The sequence below is a fragment of the Aulonocara sp. 'chitande type north' Nkhata Bay genome, linkage group LG2 (assembly GCF_057382095.1).
Source record: "Aulonocara sp. 'chitande type north' Nkhata Bay isolate Kocher_YH1m ecotype deep benthic linkage group LG2, A_spYH_male_GT1.1, whole genome shotgun sequence".
Lineage (NCBI taxonomy): Eukaryota > Metazoa > Chordata > Actinopteri > Cichliformes > Cichlidae > Aulonocara > Aulonocara sp. 'chitande type north' Nkhata Bay.
The window spans coordinates 32112527-32138475 of record NC_141345.1 but is presented as its reverse complement, the minus strand read 5'-3'; the positions used below and the strand labels follow the sequence as shown (position 1 = coordinate 32138475).

At 36.3% G+C, this 25949-nt stretch overlaps 1 protein-coding gene across 2 annotated transcripts in view; it reads right to left on the bottom strand.

The window, feature by feature from the left end:
• Positions 1-19090, bottom strand: part of anxa5a (annexin A5a) — a 28139-nt gene extending 9049 nt beyond the window's left edge. The window contains exons 1-11 of one of the 2 annotated variants that reach the window (XM_086264282.1): positions 19069-19090; positions 18907-18948; positions 14570-14654; positions 13237-13331; positions 10852-10965; positions 7889-7979; positions 6021-6100; positions 5628-5678; positions 3484-3577; positions 838-933; positions 557-615 (exon numbers count right to left, since the gene is read on the bottom strand). In XM_086264282.1, the coding sequence (XP_086120408.1) occupies positions 557-615; positions 838-933; positions 3484-3577; positions 5628-5678; positions 6021-6100; positions 7889-7979; positions 10852-10965; positions 13237-13331; positions 14570-14654; positions 18907-18909 (768 nt within the window). In that variant the 5' untranslated portion in view covers positions 18910-18948; positions 19069-19090. Of the gene's footprint in view, positions 1-556; positions 616-837; positions 934-3483; positions 3578-5627; positions 5679-6020; positions 6101-7888; positions 7980-10851; positions 10966-13236; positions 13332-14569; positions 14655-15078; positions 15215-18906; positions 18949-19068 lie in introns of those variants that run through there. The other variant, XM_086264288.1, reaches the window with a different exon arrangement.
• Between the last annotated feature and the right edge of the window lie 6859 nt (positions 19091-25949).

Here is a 25949-nt window from a genome sequence, read left to right as displayed (position 1 = left end):
AGTTTGCACTTCAAATATTAATTCAACATTTCGGAAAAAAATGCTTGTACATTTTCTTGCCCAGAGTTGAAAGGCAGGTTCAGGCCTCTTCCAGGTTAGTTAAGCTTTTAAACTATATCACTGTAAACACCATTTTGTTTTGGGTTGTTTTTTTGTTTTTTTTTGCTGTTTAGATGTAGAAAACAGCCTTTTAGTTTACTGGAAAATGACTACACAGTCACTCCTTGATTTGACTTCACTTTTGTTGCCCTATTCATTCTAATGCAACAGCTTGTATTGTAGCTACTCTTCTGATTTGAATTTAAAGTCTTCTTAATATATTGATATTCTCATATTTGAGCAAGACTAACATGAAAACAATTTGCTGAAGCATCATGGAGGGTTAAAAATGACACCAACACTAACCTCAAAATCTAATGTAGTCAAGTTATCTTTTTTGACAGATTTAACTTTGTTAAGATTGTTATTTATTATATACATATCATATATTTTACAGGTGAGTGATCGGTGAGTATTTTCATTAATTAGACTAGAGCGATGTGATAATGAGACATACCCTCATAGATTTATATAGTCTCTCAGCAAAGAAGTTTGGGATGCTCCCGGCACATTTCACTGTGGAGGAAAAAGACAAAAACTGATGAGGCTATGTGCAAGACTACATTTTTTGCAAAGTTAAGCTGACACTGTCTGATGTTCACTTTTTGCTATCAAGTGTTATCTTCTGTCATATTTTATTCAAAATTTCTTGAAAGAAAACCCCATCCAGGGATATTCTGATTACTTGTCCCCGTATGTGACGCCTAAATTATCACCCAGATAAATTGCGGCTCTTACCAACAGCCAGCAGCAAGTTCTCCAAATTCCCAGTGGTCTCGCCTCTAATGCTGTCCTCTATGTCAGAGCCAGAAAGCTTCTTGTAGGCAGCAAATACTGCAAAATAACCAAAACAGCCACAGTGACAGACACTCATACATCCTCATTAGAGAGAAACACATCAAGCAATTTTCAACTTGAACCTGTTTTTACTTCAGGGCAAAAAATATGTCAGTTTCAGCCCTTAGATGATCTCTTTGTGCACAATACGAGTGTTTTGGTGAGTTTACTGGATTACATTTTTTTTATTGCATTTATATAAATCTACCTGGCACAGTGTGTAACAGTAATTGACCATCCCTTGTTAAATCATGAATTAATTGTGATTAACCACATTTTTTGGAAAGTCAAGTTCAGTTTCACTAGCCACACCCAGCCTGATTACTGTCAGTCCTGTTGAATCAAGAAATCACTTAAATATAACCTGTCTGAGAAAATGAAGTAGGTTAGAAGATCTCACATCATCCCACAATTTAAAGAAACTCGAGAAGAGATAAGAAACAGTGACAGAATGCTGGCAATCATGGACAATGACTCCCACCCCCTCCATAACACACTGGAAATCTGAAGAGCAGCAACAGGTTCCTTCAACCTTGCTGTCTGAGGGAACGTTATAGGAGGTCGTTCCTTCCTGCTGCTATCAGACTCTCTAATTCATCCATACAGTATTAATTGCACCTCAATGAACCCTGTCTCTTTTGTACACCATGACATTTTTGCACACATACTTTTATATATATGTATATTTATGTTTATATGTATGCTATATCTCTATATTTATCTATTCATCTTAATATTTATCTATCATAACTGTTTCTACACTCACATTTTATGAGTACTTGTTGTTTGTTGTATATTTGCTGCTATGACAACTCAATTTCCCTCTGGGATTAATAAAGTTTCTCTCATTCTCCGATTCTGTTTCTGAAACAAAGTCATTGACTTCTGTTAGTAAATCGGTTACAAAGCAAGACTTTCTAAGACTTTCAGACTCCAGTGGACCATGGTGTGAACCATCATCCACAAACTGAGAACATTTTGCACTATCTACCAAGTTACTCTAAGAGCGCACTGACAACTCATCCAGGAGGTCACAAAAAAAACCCCAAACAACACCCAAAGAACTGAAAACCTCACTTGTTTTAGTTAAGGTCAGAGTTCATGATTCAACAACAAGGAGGAGACTGGGTAATCATGGCATCATGCCTATGGGAGAGTTCTAAGATGAAAACTATTGTTAATCAGAGAGTACACAAAGGCTCGTCTCATGTCTGCCATTTATGATCCCCAAGACTTTTGGGAAAAAAATTTGTAGACTAACAAGACAAAGGTTGAGCTTTATGGGAGTTTTGAGTCCCATTACATCTAGTGCAAAACTAACAGCATTGTATAAAAATAACACCATACTAACAGTCAAATGTGGTGGTGGTAGTGGGATGGCCTGGGGCTGCTATGCTGCTTCAGGGCCTGGACAACTTACCCAAACTCCATCAATGGAACCATGAATTTTGCAATTCTACAAAGAAGAGTGGGTCAAAATTCACAAAATGTGTCCATAGTGATGTGAAAGGCTCATTGCCAATTATTGCAAATGCTTGACTGTTGTTGTTGTTCTCAAGGATGGTACAAGTAGTTATTATCTCCAATAAATCCAAGATCTATTGGAGATCACGGTCTGGTTTTCATTAGTGGAGAGAAGGTTGAACAAGTGACAACTTTAAGGTTAAAACTGTCTCTAGTGCCATTACTGAATGGTAATAGGTGAAATTGTAAATAAGTGTTTATATGTGTGTGTTATTGTACATGACGTGTTCCTCTCGATTCTCCAAAGTAAATTTCTGTCAAGGAAGACAATAAAGGCTAATCTAAACTAATTGGCACAGATACAGAGGCATCAGTGTAAACTGAAATAACTGACATATTCCTGGTGTACCTCACTGCCTCATCAGTTAAAAAGTTGAATGTTGACGCAAATGCAAAAGAGACTGTCCCAACCACAAAAAAGACACAGATTGTCTGTTGTTTACTTAACTCTTTCCTGATAAACAACATATTGCAGTTGTGGAGCAAGTTAGTAGCTTTTCGCCTCTTAATGAGGACCACAATTTTTAGAGTTCAGAGAATAGGTCAGCATACGAGTTTGAACAGGTTTATATCCACTGTCATATGTTATGTTATATTGGTTTAATTGTGAAATTAATATGTTACTTTGTATTTTATCTTAGTATTGCTGCGTCATTTTACTAAACCAAACTTGTCTACATTTTTTATTTTAATAAAAAAAGTTAAAGTTACTAGATCAGAAAAACTGTGAAACGAGCAGTCAAAGTAATTTGATAGAAACTTGCCAACAACTGACTTTTAAAAGACTTGCTAAAGCACATCGATCAGTTTGTTGTTTGCTCACATCTGACTAAACCATTGCACTTTCTACGCTCTCAACTTACTCTCCACAATCTGTGCTGTTTAAGCATGCTTCACTGATATTTCCTGCACATTTTCTTACACTTTGACTTTTTTGTTTTCCTTTTTTTTTTTTCAGTGTTTGTCTTACACAGCATATCACGACATCCAAATGGGCTGGCACAGGCAAACTGGCAAACTCACCTTTTCTGAGATGTTCAGCGCTCCTGTTGCCCAGAATTGTGATAAATTTTTCCTCATCTGTGCCAAACTTTCCCTCACCAGCAGCATACAAGTCCTGTAATGGAAGACACACACACACACACACACACACACACACACACACACACACACACACACACACACACACACACCTCGTGCTGACTTGATTTATTGAAACACATGTTAAGAAATGACAGCCTTGTACTGTGCCAAATCAACAATGTCTTTTCCCCCTATTTGTTATTATAAAGAAAATCTAGATTTCCTGATTTTATGTCCTTCACCAAACGAAGGTTTTTGCTTTTTTTTTTCCTATCCTTGCTCAGAAATATTTTATCATATGATCAAATACCAAAATAATAACATATTCATATGAGTCATTTATTATTGCTTTTTAATGAATTAGCATTGCTTATTTCTCCTAATTTGATCACAGAGTGGCTTAACAACGCTCTGGTGTTATGAGTCAAGACGGACTGCTAGTCATGATAATTTGGTGTGTGTTTAGATACATGTTATTGAATGTTAATGTCTGCTACATGTAATGGTTTTAAAACAAGATGCCATAATTACACACACCTCTGTATGTCTAATGCCAACTTTTGGTGCAAGTATAGGAAGTAATACAAATTATATCAGTGTGTAAAGTTCCCCTTGAGGCACAGACTTTCCATTTCCTTAAACTTAAACAGACTTATTGAATATGTGGAAAACTGTATATTTATAGTGATACCCCAATGTCTATCTATTAAACATCATGCAGTGAGCTTAGCACACATACTGGACATGTGGAAACAGTTAGACTGTGTCTCTCCAAAGGTAACAAAATCCGCCTCCCTACACCTCAACACCTCACACATTATTTATCCAGTACAAAGATCGAAGTGTGTACGTGACAGTTCAATAATTTACTGCAGGGGATATGTGCAGGACTTTTTGGTAGAGAGCTATAACTTCTTGGAATCTTCACTGGGTGGCTGGAAATCAATACTAGTTGAGAAATAATCCTTATTTTTTATTTATTACATTTTTTTTTGCCATGTTAAAAATGATCTTCTAAGCCTCCCTATACCTTACCCAAAAAGTTAATTCTGTTGATCTGGATGTATCGATTTCAGTTGGAGAAACGTTTCGTCACTTATCCAAGTGACTGGGATGAGTGACGAAATGTTTAAAGTAATCCCTGTTGACCCTTTAATGGGCTTTGGTGAGATGCCTCCATTTATTCTTTCTCTGAAACAACCCATTTTATCTCCTCCTATTTAAATTAACCTTGTTCTGATAGGCAAACAGTGAGTGTCTGCAGTCGTAGAACATGGTGGAGGCTCTGTCATGGTTTGGGGCTTTATTTCAGCCACAGGTGTTGGAGATTATTGAAATTAATGGAATGATGAATTATTAATGCAGAGAAGAACCATTAGATTCTGATCCAGCATGCAATACCAGCTGATAACAACAACTTAATTTTTAAACATGACAATGATCCCACACTGCCAGGGCAGTAAAAGCATGCATAGATAGAAAAAACACACAATGGAACACTATTATGGGCATTGACCGCTCGCAGGAGAGCCTGGACAGCAACATTATTGAAGCAGTGTGGGATCATCTTGATAGAGAACAGAACAAAAAGGCAGCCGACCTCCAAAGAAAAGCTTTGAATATCTTTCAAGAAACCTGGGCAACTATTCCTGAAGGCTACTTAAAGAAATTACAAGAAAGCTCAGGCTGTGTTAAAACATGGTCAAATATTGACTTTCATCCTTTTTAGAATAGCATAAGCTCTGTTTTTGTCATATATGTTCCACATTTCAATAAATTGCTGCACTTATTTCCCATTTTCAAGTAAAATATTAAGAAATGAAGTGTAACTCAAGACTTTTTCAAAGTACTGTATACAAAAAATAAGGAAAACATAGTAGTCCTGTAAAAACAATGGAATTAGACATAAAAAATAAAAAAAAAACCCGGCTCGATTAACACCAGTGTAATTGGGTAATAATAAAAACAGTGATTTCTTGTTAATGTAGTGTTGAAGTTGCTTGAATTCGCTGGACAAACTCAAAGCTAAAGTGGAAAGCCAGCTCTTGCCATGTGTATTTTTATCTCATGTTCTTCCTTCTTACCTTAGCGTCTTTCTCGATCTTTTCCTCGTCTACTCCCTCCTCCCTACTCCCCTTTGCAGCCAGACGAAAAAAAGAGAGGTAGGAAACCAGACAGGTACAAAGACAGGTGGACAAACATAGAGTAAAGTAGGTCAGTGTGGATGGAAACATGGTGTGCTCAGACCTCTCAACCCAGGTAACATCTGAACACCTAATTAAATGATCCCTCAAATCTACAAGAACCATGAAAATTACTTTTCCTTCTGTATAAACATCACATTAAAGAAACTAAATGTGCTGTCATCCCCCTCCCCCTTTCCAGCCTACACGTCTCATGACTTTCTAATGGCATCACTGTAGGATCTCATTATCAGGAAAAGAAACATAAGTCTTTCCAGCAGTGCCCTTCTTTACCTGCAGCAGGATCACCAGCAGTTTCTGATAGTGCCCTGAGGTGTCACCACAGATATCCTTCTCCAGCTTTCCGCCAAACTCTGGAGGAAAGAAGAGAAGGGGGTCAGACGATTGCTTACAGTTCCTGTTCACGACAGTTGCTAATGATTTCAGTCGACCTTAGTAGGCTGTCCTCTGTTTTGCAGGATGAGCCATGAGAGGAGAGATTTGATTAGTTGACTAAGGGTCTATGCTTTCGTCCAGATCAGATAAACTGCATTCTCTGCCTTGGGCCATTTGAGCCTTTGTTATCACATATTTTCCATCACGGTTTGTTGTAAGTCACAGCTGCTATGTTAGAGACCTTTCATTAAAGTGTGACAGGTGATACAAAGGTGCAGTGTGTTTATTACTCGGATGACAGAACATATTACACTGAAAATAAAAAGGATCAGCACCACGCTATGGGCTTTAAATAAGCATGGTACTCTAGAGAAAAGAGGAGATATTATAAATCTATATGAATAAAGAAACTATATACGATATAATGTAAAATCTGTTACAACTCAAGTATGCAGATCCATCTGCTGTGGTGAGCCCTTGGGAATGAGCCCAGACCTTTATTTTACTAGCAGGCATGAGTGCCTGTGCATTGCTCCTATGCAGCTTGGATATCCAAGCTGTATACCCTTGCTTGCTACCCTCAGCTAATAACTTAGCACTCAACCATCTTGTCTAAATATGGTCACTTCTGGCTTTTGTGGTGTCCAAAATGAATGTTTTGGCTTCGAAATGTGAATTTCTTATTCACAGTTGTCTTATAAAATCTATGTTTGCTTACAGAGTCATAAGGATAAAGCGATTCAAACTTGTCCTGTGTACTCTAATGTAGATCCCCAAGTTTCCTACACAAACATCATATAAATTTAACGAAGATTTGGAACAAATTAAACTGAGTGAGAAGTTGGACAACTTGGAATTGTAAGCACAAGGAAAGGCCAGATAATTTTCAGCTAACTCAGCCTATTAGCTAATTAGCAAGTCAGTGTAATCCTTAAACGTGTGATAGACTCACAGCCTATCTAGTGTACCCCGCCTCTCACACTGTTACACACTGTTCCTGCTACTAAGTGACCCTGAATGGAATAAGCAATTAAGAAAATGGATGGATCGAATTTCATCTCTATAGTTTTAAGACAATTAATTACCTATAAAAAAAATCACTCCAGACACAGACTGGGTATCTTGATTTTGAATATTTGAAGGCCTCGTAGGCAGGCACACACACACACACACACACACACACACACACACACACACACACACACACACACACACACACACACACACACACACACACACACACACACACACACACACACACACACACGTCCTTTTGTAACAACAGTAACCCTACACATTGAAAAATGATGACTTGGAAGTGGCATAGTCATCTTAGTTCTTTTATAAACTGTTGTGTTTTTTTCAGCGCCCCCAAAAAACTTGTGGGCATGGGCATGTAACTAAATTACGTTTGGTAAGTTCTCATTTTCCACTAATAATCCAAACTGGATTCTTTTAATTATGACTCATTTCCTCGTTGTTATTTTTAACTGTGACAATTATAACCAATTAAGCTTTAATCAAAACATGATCTTGACATTAATCAAATCCCCTTTGTGCCAAAAACTATCAAAACATTAATGGCAGTTTACTTTTAAAAAGTAAAAAGCTATAAAGCTTTTAAAGGCGCAGATATCTTCTGCCAGTGCAGTGCCAGTAAAACAAAACATCGTAATGCATTCTTCTAGATGCGTCATTATTTGTAGTAGTCACAGTAACCATGTTTGTCTGTTTTTCTCTGCCTCTTCATCAGTGGAGTGTTTTACCTTTCTTGTACACTTTGGTGATTTCTTTAATCTGCTCGCCAGTCCTTGAGGCCAGGATCTCAATTAGCACTTCATCTTCAGTCCCGGCACCCTGGGAACCCGACGCATGAGATAAATGGAGTCAGTGTGAAACAATATCCATATCTGTTCAATATTAAATTTTAGTACATGTTTATTATACATTAGGCTATATCATTGATTAGTAATATGAAAAAAAGAAAGCCTAAAAGTCGATAAAGAAAAATATAGAAATAATAAAAGATGTACAACTTGAGAGCATAGCAGAGTTAAAAGGTTTGCAATTAGAGAACGAATAGGTTCAATACTAAAGAGAATTATCTTTGACGTTCACTTCTCTATGCTGCAATTAACCTTACAGCAAGACTGTCTGGCAAACCTAACTAATGGAGGAGTGGGTGTGATAGGAATGTTGAGGCCAAGTCCTAAATGCTTTGCTCTCACTTTGACTAAACACTTCATTTGCACATGGGTAATGCAAATGTAAATGTGTCTGAAGAATAATGAGACAGAAAAAAAATTTCATTTGTAAATCGTATGAGAATCTGAGAGTTTGCTAAATGTTTTTCCCTCATGCAATTCCCTTCTAACTTTATGAGCCTCCTGTGACCTGAAAAAGAGCACTCATAAAATGTCTGAAATGTCTATAATATAATATGTCCAGTTTGATCTGACATCTTTTTTCATTTGAGTTTCACTGAAGGTACAAAAGATAGATCTAATGGACTACAATGCTCCAATGCTGCAAAACAAAATGTTTGCAGGAGATATAGAGAGAAAGCTTAACCAATTTAAAGATATCTGTATATGAATTTTTGGAATATATTGGCAAAAGAAAAAAAGAGTTATGGTATTTGAGACGTTCTAGATTCTAGTTTTAGTCTGTTTGAATTTAAAATTGTATTGACAATTTAACAAACTGTCAAATCTGCAATCTCAAAATATTGAGCTACGGTCTGCCAACGAGTTAACTATGAATTAACTTTAAATACAATTATGTGCATTCATCAAGTGCATGGAACCGAAAGTCTTGGCTATTATTGATTATCAGTCATTCATTGTCTGGATGTCACCAAAACCCCCTGAATCATTAGGCATTACCCCCTGCAGCTAAGTCATCAGATGACAGTTTCAATTTTACTGTAACAATGAAAACAAAAAGGCTAAAACCACCATGTAGTACCTGTGACAAAACACAATAAGTCTTTTGTGCCTGAATTTAATTGTTTTGTCCTTGCCTTTGTTCTCAGTTTTAAACATGTCTTAGTCATGGCTACATTGTCTGAAGTCTAAAGCAAGCTGCTGAATACAAACAAAGTAATCTGAAAGAAAAGAGCTCTGCAATAAGCTGACAAACTCAAAGCCAGCAGTATGATCACCTTATGCAGTCATCACAGCTGCTACTGCTATCAAACTGTGGTGAACTTCCAGCAAACTTTTGACAAACAGGTCCAATATTATTCTTGTCATCCACAAACTCTGGATAAATGTTATAATTTTAACAAATTTAATTCAATTTATTAATTTTAACTCTTAGATAAATATAATGTCTCCACTAGCTATTTGTTGCTGGACAGCCTAGAGTTTAACATTTTTCTACTTCAGCTATTATTACATTAATACATAATCATAGTTTCTTAATCTAGGAAGTCTAAAAGGGGCATTAGAAACAACAAATATGTATGAATTAATGAGAAATAAATAATACTTTAGTGGTTGCATGCATTATTATGGTATTCTTTTGAAAATTTGCTTGTTCAAAATATTAAAGACTTACAAAGACTGCATTTTCATTATATTTCTGTTTGATTCAGATATATGAATTAGCAGACCTACAAAAACTGAATAGTCAGATAATAAGAAGTATGAGTAATGAGTTTTTAAATGGCTGATGATCACTTTGGCTGTCAGTACAAGTGCACTCCCACTAATTTTAGAAGCACCCTAAACTATTGTGTTCTGGAAACGAGCCCTGGCTATTGGTTGAAAACAGCTGCTTCCTGCTGTTGGAGTCGAGCTTGATGATAGCATTGTAACATATCAGTAAATGTGATGTAATGCCAAAATGTTGATCTAAAAAAGAATGGGCATCAGAGATTGGTCTAAATGGTCTTTGTGGAGTTGTCAAGCAGCTTCTATCGCATACTGTTAACATAAAATAAAAGGTTTTGAACGTCATGTGGGAAAACAGATAATAATACATGTTAGGTGGCCTACCTGTTGGCCCAAAGATTTATAACGAAGCTGAGTTGAGTTAAGAGACTAGTAGCAACAGTGGCAGGAACTATTTTTTTATTATGTAGAAAGAGTTCCTGCCACTGTTGCTTTTAGTTAAAAAGACAAACTGGAAAAAGGTCCTTCTGGTGGCAAACATTTTAACTTTTCAACCAAACTTTTCAGAACACTTTTTCAGTAATGTTTGAGTTCCATTTATGTGGGCTAAAGAGAGGGAGGGAGCTGGTAGTGTGCATGATATCTTACTAGCAATTATGTTTGCAACTCTTTTTTCATGTATTAGATGCTTTATTGCTAATGTTGAAACTCTGTGTAATGTAGATTAAAAAAATTAAACCTTTTCATCTCTTGTAGTTGAAATCTGTAAAGTGGCTTCAATATGAATATAGTGCATTGACTGAATAAAAGATGGACATAATCATAATGACATCACCTATTGGTTTGAGAAGCCACTGCATTGCTGAACAGTATTATTTTGTTTCTATGTACAAAGTGAATAATGAATAACAGCAAAACACACACATACACCAAAAATTGAAATTTCAGTGGTCCCTAATTTACTCATTTGTTTGTCTGGCTTTGAGAAGTTGAAATGTCTGTTGTCAACTATGAAGTGTTTCCTAATCAAACATTATTCAAAAAACATCACAATAAAAACGTAGGCTACATTCACATTTACATGAGACCTGTAACGTGGTTTAAGTTGTTACCTTGAGAGCGTTGTGCAGGAGAGTAGCATCATATAAGACAGATGGGGTCATCAGAGCCACAATAAGACTCTCAAACAGTCCACCGAGCTCAGATTTCAGTGCACTGACCAAGTCCTGTGGTCAAATAATTAATAATAATGAGAGGAGCTAAAACAGTAATAACTATATTGGTAACAGGGACATTTATATAAACCACACCAGATCCCAACATTAAAACCAGAAAAACAAGTTAAAAAACACAAAATGGCCATTCAGGACCTTGATGTGAAGAAGATGAGGGGAAAAAAAATTACATCTCACTGCTTCGCTTATACTTAGAGTATTCAATGTGACCTGCAGAAGAGGAAAATATATTTACTTTGCAAATTACTCACAGCTGGCTTTCTCTAAATTGTTTTCTGCCTCCAATGATTTGTGCATTGCAGGAACCAAATGAACAACAGCATATACCATTGTTATTTGAGTATGTGGCTCTATTTGTGTACACAAAAACACCCACAGCACTGTGCTCATCCAAGTGCTCTTTGGAGAAGTCCAGAAATCACGATTCTAGCTGAATACATTAGATATTAAGCAGAAATTCCCCATATTTCTGGATAACACAATCCATCTATTTGTTACCGTATTTTTTGTGTGTAGAACGAGTTAAATTTCTCAAGTCAGACTAATCAAATCCCTACAAAGAATGTGGAAAAAAGAAAATGACAGAGGATGTAATATTTTGTTCGGTTATATAGAAAAAAGTAGACTCGGGCTTCAGATATTTTTGCAGTTGAGCACAATTGTGTAATGGCGTCATGACATTTTAATACATCTCATAAAGATTCTCTGCAATACTGAGCAAAGCAAAAAGTCTCACGTTCTGGGTCATTTTGATAAAACACTGTAATATACAGAGCTATCCCTGGAGCTGTTTTGTGATACATCTATGCTCTCTCAAACTCCTCCATCTACTTATACTTGAGACAGAAAGAAAATTAGCTTTCAGCTTTCAATCCACAGGTGGGCATAAAAAAAAATCTTCACTGTGTGACAGAACAGTGAGACTATGGATGCTTAAAATTCTGTCTAACTAGCTGCACTGAATTCTGCGCCATAGAGACTGGGGAGAACTGCCCTTCCTGCCACTTATTTGAGGACTGTTCAGTCTTGATCCAAAATCTTGCCCTTTAAATCACAGACTTAATGTTTTTGGCTGCCTTTTTGCTGTTAAAAATTGATGAACAGAAGACAGCCAATGGTGAAAAACCAGCAAGATTCTATACTTAAGTAATATAACAATGTGAAAAAATTACAAGCAAAGGTCCTGTATGCAAAATTTCACCTAGTTAGGTGCACAAAAAGCAATGGAAATGTTATAAGTCATAAGGATTTATTCCTCTATCAGTTGTACCTGCTCCCTAATTGATTAAATAGGTATTGGAGAACTCATCCAAGGAAAAGCTCAAAACTAATCAAGTGCAATATTGAGGTCTTTACTTAAGCACATTTGTTTGTATTTTGAACATAGCTAATTCATTCTTTAATAGCTTTAAAATGTGACTCTGACATGCTAGTGCAGTGCTTTGCACCGTCACCTCACAGCAAAAAGGTCCTTAAATTCAGGCTAGGGCCTCTGTTTTTTTTATTATTATTTTTAGTAAAAAAAAATAAATTAGTAAAATATAATGACTGTAAATTGCCTTCAGGTGTAAACGATAGCTGGAAGCTACGACACATTGTAGTCCCCTTTGTTTTGATGTCAAATAACACAGAAGCCCCAAGTACCCGCTGTTCAGAGTTTTAGTTTGTGAGGGGCAGCCAATCAGAAGACAGTTACCTTAAAGGAAGAGGAGCTAAACTGTCTTTTTTGAGACAGAGAAAGTAGTGAGAGGTTGCATCAAGGCCCAATTTGACATAAATAAGGATTATTTTGAGTTGTGAAACACACACACAGCTGGAGTCTAAGACTAAATATACTGGGCTGGAAATGAGCATGAGAAGTGCATGTTAAATATACAATTCTTAAAACAGTCAAGATGTTACACATGCACAAACCTACTGTAGACAGATACTCATTTCTGGGCTTATTACTTGTGAGCCCAACACAGAAGCATGGTGCAGGAAGGTGGGGAGGCACATAACAGCTGACAGTGTGCAAGAGGTGGGGTACACTCATGACAAGACTAATACATCCCATGGTGAATGCAGAAAGACAGACAACTATTCACGCTCAGTGAAACACCTGCAGCATATTTAGAAGGATGATATATTCTCAGTCTTCAGTGCCTGGGGTGAAGTTGACCATCAGCCAGGTTGGTTTTGTGAAGTGAGGAATGCAGAGTGGATGGCACGACCTGTAATTGTATATCAGTTCTCTGTTTAATTCCTAGTGGCTCTTCTCACCTTTCCGTGGGCCTTTTTATATGCTGCCTTAATTTGCTGGCGCTGATCATTGCTGCGGGCTGTAAGAAGCATGAGGATGGCATCTTCATCTGTACCTGCACCAGAAATCATATAAACCTTAAATAATGTGTGGAAAATGACTCTGAAATCATCTGCAATGTGGGTCAAGACAAAAGAAGCTTTTCATTTCAAGTCTTTCTTTTCAAACACAACACAAATCCTTATTATGATAGCTTCCAGTATATCCTAACCTAAATGAGTCAGCCTGTTAGAGCATGAGATCAGGATTCAAAAGGATTGGCATGGCAGATGATCTAACAACCAATAGCTTTCTAAAGTCAACAGCACCTTAGTAAAAAAAAAAAAAAAAAAAAAGGCTCAGAGACGCAAACAGGCTGAAGCAGCATGTATCATTTTCAATTCAGGGATCAAATGTTAAATTAGTGAAAGGTAATTATGGCACAAAGCCCAGCTGATCTGCAGTGACAGCACTGACTAAAGAACTGTACTTAAGTAGTGCAAGTCTGCTGTTTCAAGTTTGAGTCCACAGTAGTTTGCAGACAGGGAAACCATTAATTAGATCTAATGGTTCTGCTTGTACTGGTCATAAAGTGTTAGGAAATATAATTTACAGTGTTATCGCTTTCTCTCTCTGACACATGCGTCAGTTTTAATGTTGGTGATACACTAATTGGTAAAACACACTAGAAAAATGAATTGCTTTCCCATCTTTCAGATGATGCTTACAAAAGGGAGCAGTTCAGATGCTCTGACAGCTGTGTCAGTAATGTGTTTTTATCTTTGTTCATTATCTGTTTTCACATCCTTTCCTGTATTTACAACCACTACTGACAAATAAGAAGACAACAGTTTTTTATTAAATTAATATAGGATGAAATGACTGGTCATGCTTTTTGTAGCTTTGCCTCCTTACATCACCACAGTGGACTTTAAATCAAGCAGTCAATATGTAATTATGTGCAGAATTTCAGCTTTAAACCAAGGAATGTTACAAAAATTGTGCATGACTATTTAGAAATTACAGTAGTTTTATACTTAGTTCCCCATTTTCAGAGGTACAGCTTTTTCATTGAATGACTTACATAGGGACCTGCCAAGTAAATAAATAAACACACCTAAGCAGCTATAAAAAAATAAATAAATAAAAAAAATAAAATAAAAAAAAAGCTTTCAACTGTGCAAAGAATTCATTTTTTGTATTTATGGTCATCGCTGTGAAATGTTGCATACAATAGTTAGTTAATGTCGTATGACATGCTAGTGTCAATGTGAAATGAAAGTGAGCAGCAATACATTTAAGCAGGATACTGACCCATCCCTTTCATGGCCTTATGGAGGATTTCAGCATCATGTTTGGCATTGAAGTTGACGTAAGGTCTAACGCTGCCTCGGTACGCCTGTAGGAAGAGAGCAACACATGTAAGTAATAAAACATTTGTAACAAGCAAAGGTTTCCTTCATCTGTCTTTGTTAGTAACAACAGTTAGCATGCTGATGTGAATGCACTCATGTAAGTGCAAGTATGCATGCATTTTATATACCCAATACTCACTGTTGTTACACCCCAGACCAGGGAACCGGCGTGCGACATAAGGAAAATAAAAATAAGGAAAAAATGCCCCCCACACTCCCTGCTCTCAAGGAGGACGAACCAACAAAAAACAGCTACCACGGATTTCACAACAGCCAGTCAGTTTATTGAGTCCCAAAAGGTAGCAGGCATCAGGGTGAGCATGGCCAAAACAAACAAAAACTCTAGAAATGAAATGCAGCTGGCTTACCTTCACAGAAAACCCCAAATGAAAATTACAGGTGTCTTACCTGCCTCCCTAACCAAAAACAGGAGAAAAGGTTCCCAAAGAAAAATGGCTTCTCACCCCTACAGCTAACGAGTTAAAAAAGTATTGACAACTATTTACATCTATATACAACAAATTATTTACAACACGGGGGGAGATCACGACCCATGACAAACTGAAACACAGGGCTTAAATACATAGAGGGAGCAATCAGGGAATGGACAACAGGAGGGAAACACAGCTGGGGCAAATCAGAACTGACGAGACAAGGAAGCGTAAACTGAACACACTGAGATAAGACAGACCTTCAAAGTATAACAGGAAACACATAACAGTCACGCCTAACACAAAACACTGACAACATTGGATCGTAACACTGTACTTTCACACATAGGTTATTACCAATTCTGGCTCGAATCATACATGAAAAAAAAAACAATTATATTATTTTTTGTGCACCTATTGCACTTAAAATTAAATCCTTCCCAGATCAATTCTCAATTTAAAACCAATGGTAGTGCAGTAGTAGTGAATTAGTACAAGACTTTCATAACTTTAGCACCATTTCAGCTAGTCGGGTAGATGGTGCTTCATGCAATGCCCTTTTCTGGCAGAGAATAAAACTCCAGCAGAAATTTTTTATTCTGTGGGCATAAAAATTTTAAGATACTGAAAATTGCAAGCGACTGTTAGTAGCAGCACTATAAACTTTTGCCAAAGGCCATCAAAAACCTGCATGGGTTTAAATGTTGTCTAACCCAACAGTGAGGCAATACTTTAAGTAGAACCTAAATCAGGTCTGACTGCTGGTTTTTGTCAGCAGGTAATTTTAAAAAAATGTGTTTTCATCTTACTTGGACGTGCACACATTCTTAAGGGAAAAGGCCATTTGTAGAAGAAGCAGTAAAACCTCAGCTGCAGCCTTGTAATAAACTGTGCAGGTGGAGAAATGAACAAATACACCTCCTACACCTCTTTATAAAGATTTGTATTATTTCTCTTGTTGATCATTTGTGTGTGCTATTCTGTATGTTCATACAAAAATGGCTTATAAATGTTACAGCGTGCTCAAGAGAGCAACCTCCTTCTGCAACTTGACAGCGTCTCCTTGAAGTGTCAGTGCTACTGTCACTGTGTTTATTCTGCCTGTATTGTCAACCAGTTTAATTTGGCACCACAACCTCTCAAAAGCTTTTTATGTTACAGTTTTTAGCATTATTGTTCTTTCTGCTTTTTGCTACAAATTGTATCATTCAGACTTTCTACTAAGACACACAACAGTTCGTTTTAGATGCTTCCTTGTAACAAGAGTAGTTCAACGTGTTTGAGTTTTATCCCAAACACCCTTCCTACTGCAAAACAAAAGGGAATTTGTGTCTCTGGCTGGAATTGCACTAGCATTTGTAAACCACTACACTATAAAGCCACCTTTCTACTGAGACACACAATGTATACAAAAGATGGACATCTGTTTTAACATCTCCCAGTAGTTGGGCATTTTCACTTTGGCAATCTTGGTGTTTTAAAAATGGTGCAAAGGCTTGAATCTAGAACAGATATTCATCTGGAAATGTTTACTTAGCCTTTTCCCAACATTAATTGAGGTGTCTCAGCATTTATCAGATCAACTGTCCTGAAATACACTAGTAATCTTAACAGTTTTACAAAGCAGTTTATGATAAAAAGTCATGTGTGGCTGAAAGATAAAACCATGTAAAGAAGTCCTTTATAAATTCTTACTCTGACATGTGAAGGAACCTATTGTCCAAACGACACTGAACGTTGGGGTCAAGAGCAGCTCTGAAGGATAATTAGTCAAATCTGCATCACATGAAATAACACACAAAAAGCAAAACGACTGATGGATAATTCCATGTCAGTTTATCAACTGCCTCCCAGCTGACCAGCTTGGATTTGCCAGAGCAAAACTCCACAAGGAAAATAGGACTCACTTGATTACACATACTCTCTTTTTGGCCAGGAAAAATAATTTCTTACTGGGCAGTGAGCGTGCATAAATTGAATTAAAATATCTTGCTGTACTTCTGAAACAGTCTTTGGCTGCCATAAACAAATAACTGAACTCAAAAATTCAAACGGGAAAACGAGAGAGAGAACCATCAGAAATGTAGGATATTAGCATTAGCATATTAGCATATTAACAGAAACTTGTTCTTTCAGCTACCTACATACAGGCTTCTATCATCAGGGATTATTCTTATTAAGAAGTGTCTCTTCCCTGGATTGTTTTTTTTTTTTTCAAGGCAAAAGCTTCAGGGGGAAGGCTTTTTTTCTTTGTTTGGTTGTTATTATATGAAAAATTGAGATGGAATTGTCCATTTTATGCTGTAGTAGGTATTGTAGCAAACTTTTCATTAGATGTCTGGATGAATGGATGGATAATTAAATGAAGATATAAGGGATTAGTAAGCAAACACAAATTTTAACTTAAAAGCAGCACTGGGTGTTTGTTTGTGAGTGTGTCAAACTGTAAATGAGTTACCTATTCTGTACATTAGCGGGAAACATTGAAAACTGATACATGTCCTTTGAGCATTTTTAGAGACCAGAATAACTTTTTGTGTATAACATTCAATGTATAACCATTGAAGTCATGCTCAAAAACTACACATTTGCCTTTGACTTTATCTTCACCAATATCTCCTCTTCTAAAATTTTATTCTTTTTTCTCTTTTGGCTAAAAGCTGTTCCTGACTAAATCCTGAGAGATCACAGGTCAGGTCCTATCAGTTAAAGATGACTTGAGATTTATGGATTACAGATGCCCAAATTACATATGGGATTCTTTAGACTTACTTAAGCAAGGTGTTTATGTCCAGCACTTTTTATAAAATGAGCATAAACACAAATATAAACTCTCTAGAGGCAATAAGCTGGATATATTTTGTTCATTGTATCTAAAAACGTCACCTGCTGGAACATCAAATAAGACATTTAAGAGGATTACTGATGTAGATTTATATATATATATTTCACTGTGGATCATTATTCCTGTGTTTCTGACCTTTGTAATGACAACATTTTCAATATACCTCATTCACGACTAGACTATATGGTGGAATAAATAAATGGTTTTAGCCTTAGTTCATTTAGAAGTCATACCCAACCTCAAAATGTGGTTGTTTTATTCACTTATTTTAGTTTTTAAGTGAAGATGGAGTAGTCTCCTTTTTAAACCATCATGCAGTGCCATCTCCCAACTGTCTCTTGATGAAATTGTAAGCCAGTGGGGATACAATAGAGACAGGTGCCTGCAGTTTCCATGTACATGGTAATTCAATATGGTACAAACTAGACCACCGTCATCAACTGAAACTGAGTTCTTTCTTCACGTCTCCTCATTAGACAGTCTGAGGTATCTCAGCACACTGATGGGGATAAAATCAAATCAAGGATATCAAATGAAGCTGCTGCTTCTCTTTTTGTGCCAATGTAAGTATACAGCGCAGGCATACTAATGTTTTTGTAATGAGTGCATCTTCACACAGAAACTCCTTTCGGTGAAATGAGGCTCATCAAAGAGTCAGGGTATCCACACACACCAAGTCTTCGTGGAAAAAGGAAATTGGAAAAATGAGAATTTAGCTAAATATATAGAGGGAAAAATAATTTAGGGCTACATGCAAGCCATTTGATTGAGCTATTTGTGATGGGCATCGTTTCAGAACGAATGTCACAGTGACTTGAAAAGGGAATGACCTTTCAAGAGTCAAGCCACACTTCATTACACAAAGAAAGTCCTAGAGCTGCAGCTTAACAGGAGGGATTCTTGGCACTTTGCATAGCTTCTCTTTTCACAGAGCACAAAACAATGAAAGGACACACTTACCATGCTTTTTTTTTATTGATGATTGAAGATAATGGCTGTCAACTGAAAGGAAACGAAACAATTTTAAAAAATATTGAAACAAAGGCTTAGATTCACTGGATTTATTCAAAAACAGTATAAATCGAGTGGAATTACTCAACAGTAACAAGTTTCTGTTCTTACCAACTGATGTCTGTCTTCTCCTCCACACAGATGATCTGGAGTCAGGTACGCTCTTTATTTTCTTCCCCCTAAAACTCCTCCTCACTAAGGAAAGCTGACAAGATGCACATCCTCATCTGCAGGTAGTGTTGCCTTTCACTGACAATCAAACGTGAGATGGTTAGCTCATGCTTCAAGTCACCTTTGTGTGACTTTTATTAAGCGGTTAAAAATTTCTACAAATTTTCACAGACAGCAGTTGTTATTTTTTAGAATGTGTGATGCTGCCCAGCAGCTTTGATCACGTATTTAATTAATTTGAACTCTTTAAAAAATTGCAAACATGTTAAAGTTCCACCAGTCTATCTGAAACTGTTAGTAATACATTTTTTAAATCATTTATTCTTTCCTCTTTTCTTATGTTTTTTTTTCCAAGTTTTATTACTAGTCTTGAATATTTTTGTTTCCAAGCTTTTCTGCGGGTAAACTTTGTTTGCACTCTAGAAATACATTTTCTTTGTTTTAGTGGCCCTATGATGGGGTTGATTATTTGCTTTAAATTATCTTAAATTTAACCCTGACTAAAGTCTGTAGTACTCTGTAGTTCTTTATACAAATGCTCCTTTGAGTTTGACAGTTAAAATAGTTGTATTCTGTTTTTATGACCAACAATTGGCTGAGGTGGAGCAAATTTGATATGTTTTGGACAATACTGAGTAGTTTACAAAAATGCATTCATCATCATATAGCTTATATATATTCTGTATAAAATCCTAATTAGCAATTAGGTGAAGTATAATATAAGTGAAATGCAAAAACCGAGTTTTCTGAAAGAAGGCCAGAAGCTTTAAGATGTGTATTGATTCTTTTGTTTGTTATTCTCACTTCTTCTCTTGTTTGAAACTAAGAACTGCAAAACCATTCAGGGCCCTGTTTAATTCCATTTATGGTCAACTTCCTGGGGAGAATGTGCTAAGTATAGTATGCAGGAGGGGAATGTTTGCAGGATGTGTTGATTGTAGGAAATAGTTAAGATTCATTTAATTTATTACTCTATTGTTATTTCCTGGAATCAGAGGCAATACTGTCATTACAGACAGGAGCTGCAGCATTATTTTGTGTCAAAAAAAGCAGGTGCTGCAGACTTTTTTCTAATTTCTTGTTTTTTCTCTTTTTTTGATAATTTTTTATTAGTTTCAGTCAAACTAAATATAAAACACTGATCCACTTGACCTGATGAACAGTTTAAAGGCTCTTTGTTTCTGCCCCACCACTTAGCCATGTCTCACATATTGTACTTGGCAGTACTTGGTTGCCTTCCACCCAGAAACCAGAATGGCATATGAGAAAATGTCTTTGGGTGATTAATAGCATGTGCCCATAATTACTCCAGTGTCTTGAATGAATGCCTGAGAGAGCTAGTGTTCTATTAAATAATAAATCTGCCTCTGTCTACATTTAGCTTTTTGTTTCATGCTCTGCATGGCTACTCAGAGGTTAATGTGCAAACAGGACACAAAGAGGAGATGCTTGATGGCTGATAGGAGGGAAGGGATCAGCGGCGCAGCTCACATATCATTATAGTTGTCTCCTTCGCAGCAAACCTTAATTAAAGTGAGCACCTGTGAGAAGATGGGAGTGTGAATACCATCTCTGAAGTGATCCAGTTACGGAAGCTCACAGTTTCATTTCACAGTCTCCCAGGCTGACAAGGAGCCAATTTCCTTGATTCCCACATAAACAAGCGTATAGCAGCTAATAACAAACATATCAGATTGAATGGAGATATTTTTCAGGTAACTGAGATATCGTCTACTCACCAGAGGCAGACATACACAAACTAAATGGATTATGTACTTCTCTGAGTATTTAATATCTCACAATCGGATAAGCTACAAGTGTTCATATGAAGTGCTTGGATAATATGTGCAGTTTTTACAAAAACTAATTTCTCATTCTTTCTCTCATGTGATATGTGCATGTAGATAATGACTGTTAAAAACGCTACGGACACTGAATTACAATTCATATTTTTAGCAAAATCCTCATACAGTGCACCAAACTTCATGCCTGGATTAACCTAAAAAAATATTTTAGCTGATCATCTTTATCTCTCAAATGAAATGTTTGGGTTTTTTTGTTTTTGTTTTTGTTTTGTTTTTTTTGGGGGGGGGGGGGGGGGGGGGGGTGATAGTTTCAGATACATATCTATTTGTAATGATTTTGATTGTAAGCTGTAAATAAAGTAAGTAAGTAAACAAAAGATGGACATAACTTCAGGTCTGAAAAGTAAAACCAGTGCAAAAGTTCTTTTAATCTGCACTCCATCAAATGGCAAGCAGGGAGCTCTGAATGCCAGTAACACACAACTGTAACACACACATATATATATACACACAAGTCTGCAAGGGATTTTCCTATAATTTCCTACCAATGACAATGTGATGGATGACATTGGCTGTCTTAAAAACATTGATGTCATTAGCTGTGTTTAACGACTATAATTAATCTAAGCCTAAATAAGACAAATTGCAATTTTTTCATTTGCAAAGTGTTAAAATATGCAGTAACACTATATCTATTAATATGTGCAATAACTAATAACTAATAAGTCTTTTTTTTTCTGCCTGTAACCTAACTAATTTTCTGAATTTTAAAGATTAATGTAAAAAAATAAAAAAAAATAAAACAAGTCAAGTCATACAGAAATCACTGCTGTTGTGGTTAAATTCAGACAGTTAGTGATTAATGATACATATGTACTTAAAAAGAAGCTTACATAAGGAGACATACTTGGTCATACTGTCTGTAAGTTGAAGACTAGTCCAAAAAAACATCAAACATTGCCATGAAAAAGTATTTGCTGCTTCCTGAATTCTTATCTTTTTCACACATTTGTCACTGTGATCATCAAACAAATTCTAGTAATGCCAGTTCATACCAATTGCAATTTTTTAAATGATGATTTCATTTCTTTTAAGAGAAAATAAGCTATCCAAACCTTTCTGGCCCTGTGTGAAAAAGTAAAGGTCGCCTTTGTTAAATCATGAGTTAACTGAGATTAATCAAAATGTTTGGACTCTAGTTTCAGCTCTCAAAAAGCAACACATCATGAGACCATCTAAAGAAACAGCTGAGAAGCAAAGTCCTTGACAGTCTGGAAAAAGTTACAAGGTTTGCATTCCAGCTAATCACAATGAACCATTATCAACAAATGGAAAAAAAAAAAACTGGAACAGTAACAAAATTACTAAAGTCTAACAAGATTTCTCCAAGAGCACATCAACAACTGATGTAAGAGGTCACAAAAGAACCCAAAACATCATCCAAAGAACTCCAGACCTCACTTGTCTCAGTTAAGATCAGTGTTCATCATTGATTCCCTGTTATCACAAATGCTTGATTGCAGTTCTTCCTGCCAAGGGTGGCACAACCACTTATTGGTTTAGGGAGCAATGCAACAGTGCCAGATAGTTTGGATAGTTTTTTTTTATAAAGCATTTAACGTGCGTTATCTTTGTCTTATATTAAAACTATTTTCATGTTTGTTTGATCAGAAACATTTAGGTGAGACAAATGTGCACAATGTTTGGCACAATTTGTGTGGCAGGAAAATCATGTTAAAACCAAAGTTAGTGAGTTAACCTTGTTTTTTAAATTGCACTTTCTAAAATCATATATGACATTTATGTATTAAAATCTATTTGTTTTTATATGAGAAAACATCTATTGATTATTTATCATCTAAATCAGTGATCCTGCAAACTGCTGGGAAGTGAAACCAAAAGTCAGCAGTTTCTTCCCATTGCCCTTCCCAAGTTGTCAGCTTTAAAACCAAATCACTGAGAGATTTTCATTCATGAGCGGTGTGCCATGCGACAGCTGTGTTACAGAGCTCTGTGTCTACAACTCAATATATGCAGTACTGAATGACCGACAATAAGGTCTATCATCAATCAAAGGGTCACCATAGATCACATGTTTACTACTTTCCACAAATTACAGCTTTGCTGAGGCCAGGTTCAACTTGTGTCTTATACCTTTTCAGGAACGTTCATCATAATATATTAAAAGAGCAGATAAACTGCCTCTACTAAGAGGAAACCATCCACAGCTCTTGTGTATGAAGCCAGTGAATAAATGTTGTGCTAGATGCAACATTTGCGATTAGGGAACAAATAGACTACTGTCGTGTTTGAGAGCAGACTTAATTTAGACAAATATTCATGAAATGTAATCTTTATTTTATTTTTATTTTTTAGCTTTTTGGGGGTTGGGGGTAGGGGGCTGACTATATACATAGTTAATTTCCAATAATCAAAGATGTAAAGTACATAAAACTCCAGCTAATATTTCTGATAATAAATATATTTTATTAGGATTGACTTTAGCTTTGCGCTTAAACTACAGCATAAAACTATGTAAGCATGTCAGATTAGCAGCATTTTAGAATATATTGTTTATATAGAAAACGCGTCTTTTTCGAGGATAAATGCAAAATAAGTAAATTTAGAAATTTATTAATAAAATCAAGAAAACAACACTTGAATATTCACTGAAAATTAAAAAATGCTAGCCTACCCATTTTACAGGTAATGAATTTTATTAATTTTTTTCCAACCCAAATGTTAAAAATACCAAAAAGAACAAAATCTTTGTCCATAAAATGGTTAGTGTTTTGATCAGAGTTTACCTTGGTTTATATTTTATTATTATTGCCAAGCAGGTGTTTTGAACACGTCTCTATTTAAAAAGTGTATCTCTGGTCTCAGAAGATGAGTCCGATTCAGCAGTTTTGTTGCTCTTTTCAGCAGAATTCTTCATCTTCATCAGATCAGATGCTTTGATTATTTCGTGGTCATAGTCTAACTCTCTGTTGTCTGCAGCATAGACTCTACAGGAACCTACACCGCAGATGCTGCTGCTTTTGACTTTTTCAGGATTCAGATTGATTTGCACTAAGGTTTTTTTTTTTTTTTTACGATATATTGCAAATAAAGAGATCATAGTATTGTAACCAAAGGAGAATTTTAAGCTCAAAAGCACATGTGCAAAATAAATCAGAGCTGGCAGAGCTCTGAGTTACAGCTGGAGTGAGCAGATAAACAAACTGTTATTATTTTGAAATAACCCGTGCACGAATCTGCTGAAGAAAAATCCCTTAAGATTCACTGGTGTGAAATTAGCTGAGAGGTGGCGAAGTGTTTTCAGACATGTCTCAGAGAAAGTATTCACAGAAACAGCTTGACACCTTGGAACACTATGCTTCTTTGCTTTCTTGCAGAGAGCCACATTGAAAAATTTCTACATCCATCACATCTGCGTAAGTGACCTTTAGTAGTTTTGGCAGCTGGATTAGCCATGCTACCCCTTTCTGTTTATTTCTAGTCAAAGATGTAAGAAAACCTCCAAATTAGTTGACTTTTAAATATAAAGTTAATGTAGGAATGCAAATATTTACAGATCTTGAGAAATCTTAACAATATTATTTCTGGCAACAATGATTTGCAAGAAATAACTTGCATCACACAGGTACACTACATATGAATAATGGGTGTTTTCATTATTGTGTTGAAGTATAAGGAAATCAGCTGCCATTGTGTTATGAACATGCTCCCCTCTAGGTTAACAGGATATTGATCCTTTTGGGACTATTCAATCATTCAAAGCCTGCATGACCTCCTCTGACTAATGACTGAAGAGGAATAAAAATAAAACACAGTAAGAACCACAGGTAAATGGCAAATTAAAGGAAAACCCAACACAAATTATCTTGGCATTGACTCTGTTCCTGGAGCTGAACTGAAGAGATGAAAGTCTTTCTTCCGAAAGATATTTATGCATTTGATGATTTAATGTTTGTGTTGAGCATCTATCTGGTGCTGTATGAAATCTGGCGATCAGGAAAGCCATAGTGTGCACATTATTTTGATATGCATCAGATAATTCAGTGATCCCTTATGTCATCCTGCAAAAGATCACTCCCATCAGGACATAAACATGTCCTTCAATAAGTGGAAAAGTGGACTCCACACTTGGCAGTAAAATAGCTTCCTATCTGTTTGAACCTTTTATTGTTTTATGTAAAGCACTTTGGTATGCCCAAAGCTTTTAAATGTGCTCTATAAATAAAGATTGTTGTTGTTGTTGTTGTATCTGTGGTCAATAGATCAGGTGTATTGGCCACTTTTACATCCCTGGGAAATGTTAAATGGCATTAACCCTGTGAGTTCTTTTAGTTGATATTAGCTTTCTCACCTTAAGTCTCATGACACTTTGCCCCTTGATATGTACAATACTTAAAAATAAAGGTGGCATAGCACCTTTTATATATTTCATCAGCAGAAATCCTTAATATTCCTCCTGCCAATTCACGAAAATGAGATGAGTGCAAATTGGCCTACTGAATGCACTGCTTTAATCAGCATGGATCAGGATGCAGATTTAATCTTGGCTTCTGCTTTTACTCAGCAGTTTAGATGTTTGGGCTATGGCTGTGTAAATACACTTAATAGCTCTTGCATAAAATTAGCGGTAATTTTAATTACTGAAGGAGAACACAGATAAGGCTCCCTGCTTCACGCTTATCTGAAAATAAGCAACATATAAAGCTGGTAAAAGAACAAACGGGTTTCTCTGAATAAAATCATGAGCTTTTATTATTTGTGACGCAGTTTCAGCACGAGTCCATAACAGATCATTTTTAAAGTAATTTTCTTACACAGTTCTGCAAAGGCACAATCAAGTACGCCAACATGCCTCAGTCCTGGCAGTGTTTTGGCAGATTTGTCCCATATTTCACAACACACGCTCCAACCTCTGTTCAAAGCAAGGCTGCCTAAAAGAGCGAACGGGCTGCAGCATCGATTTTGCCACAGAGTTCCTGAGCTGTTTGAGAAGCA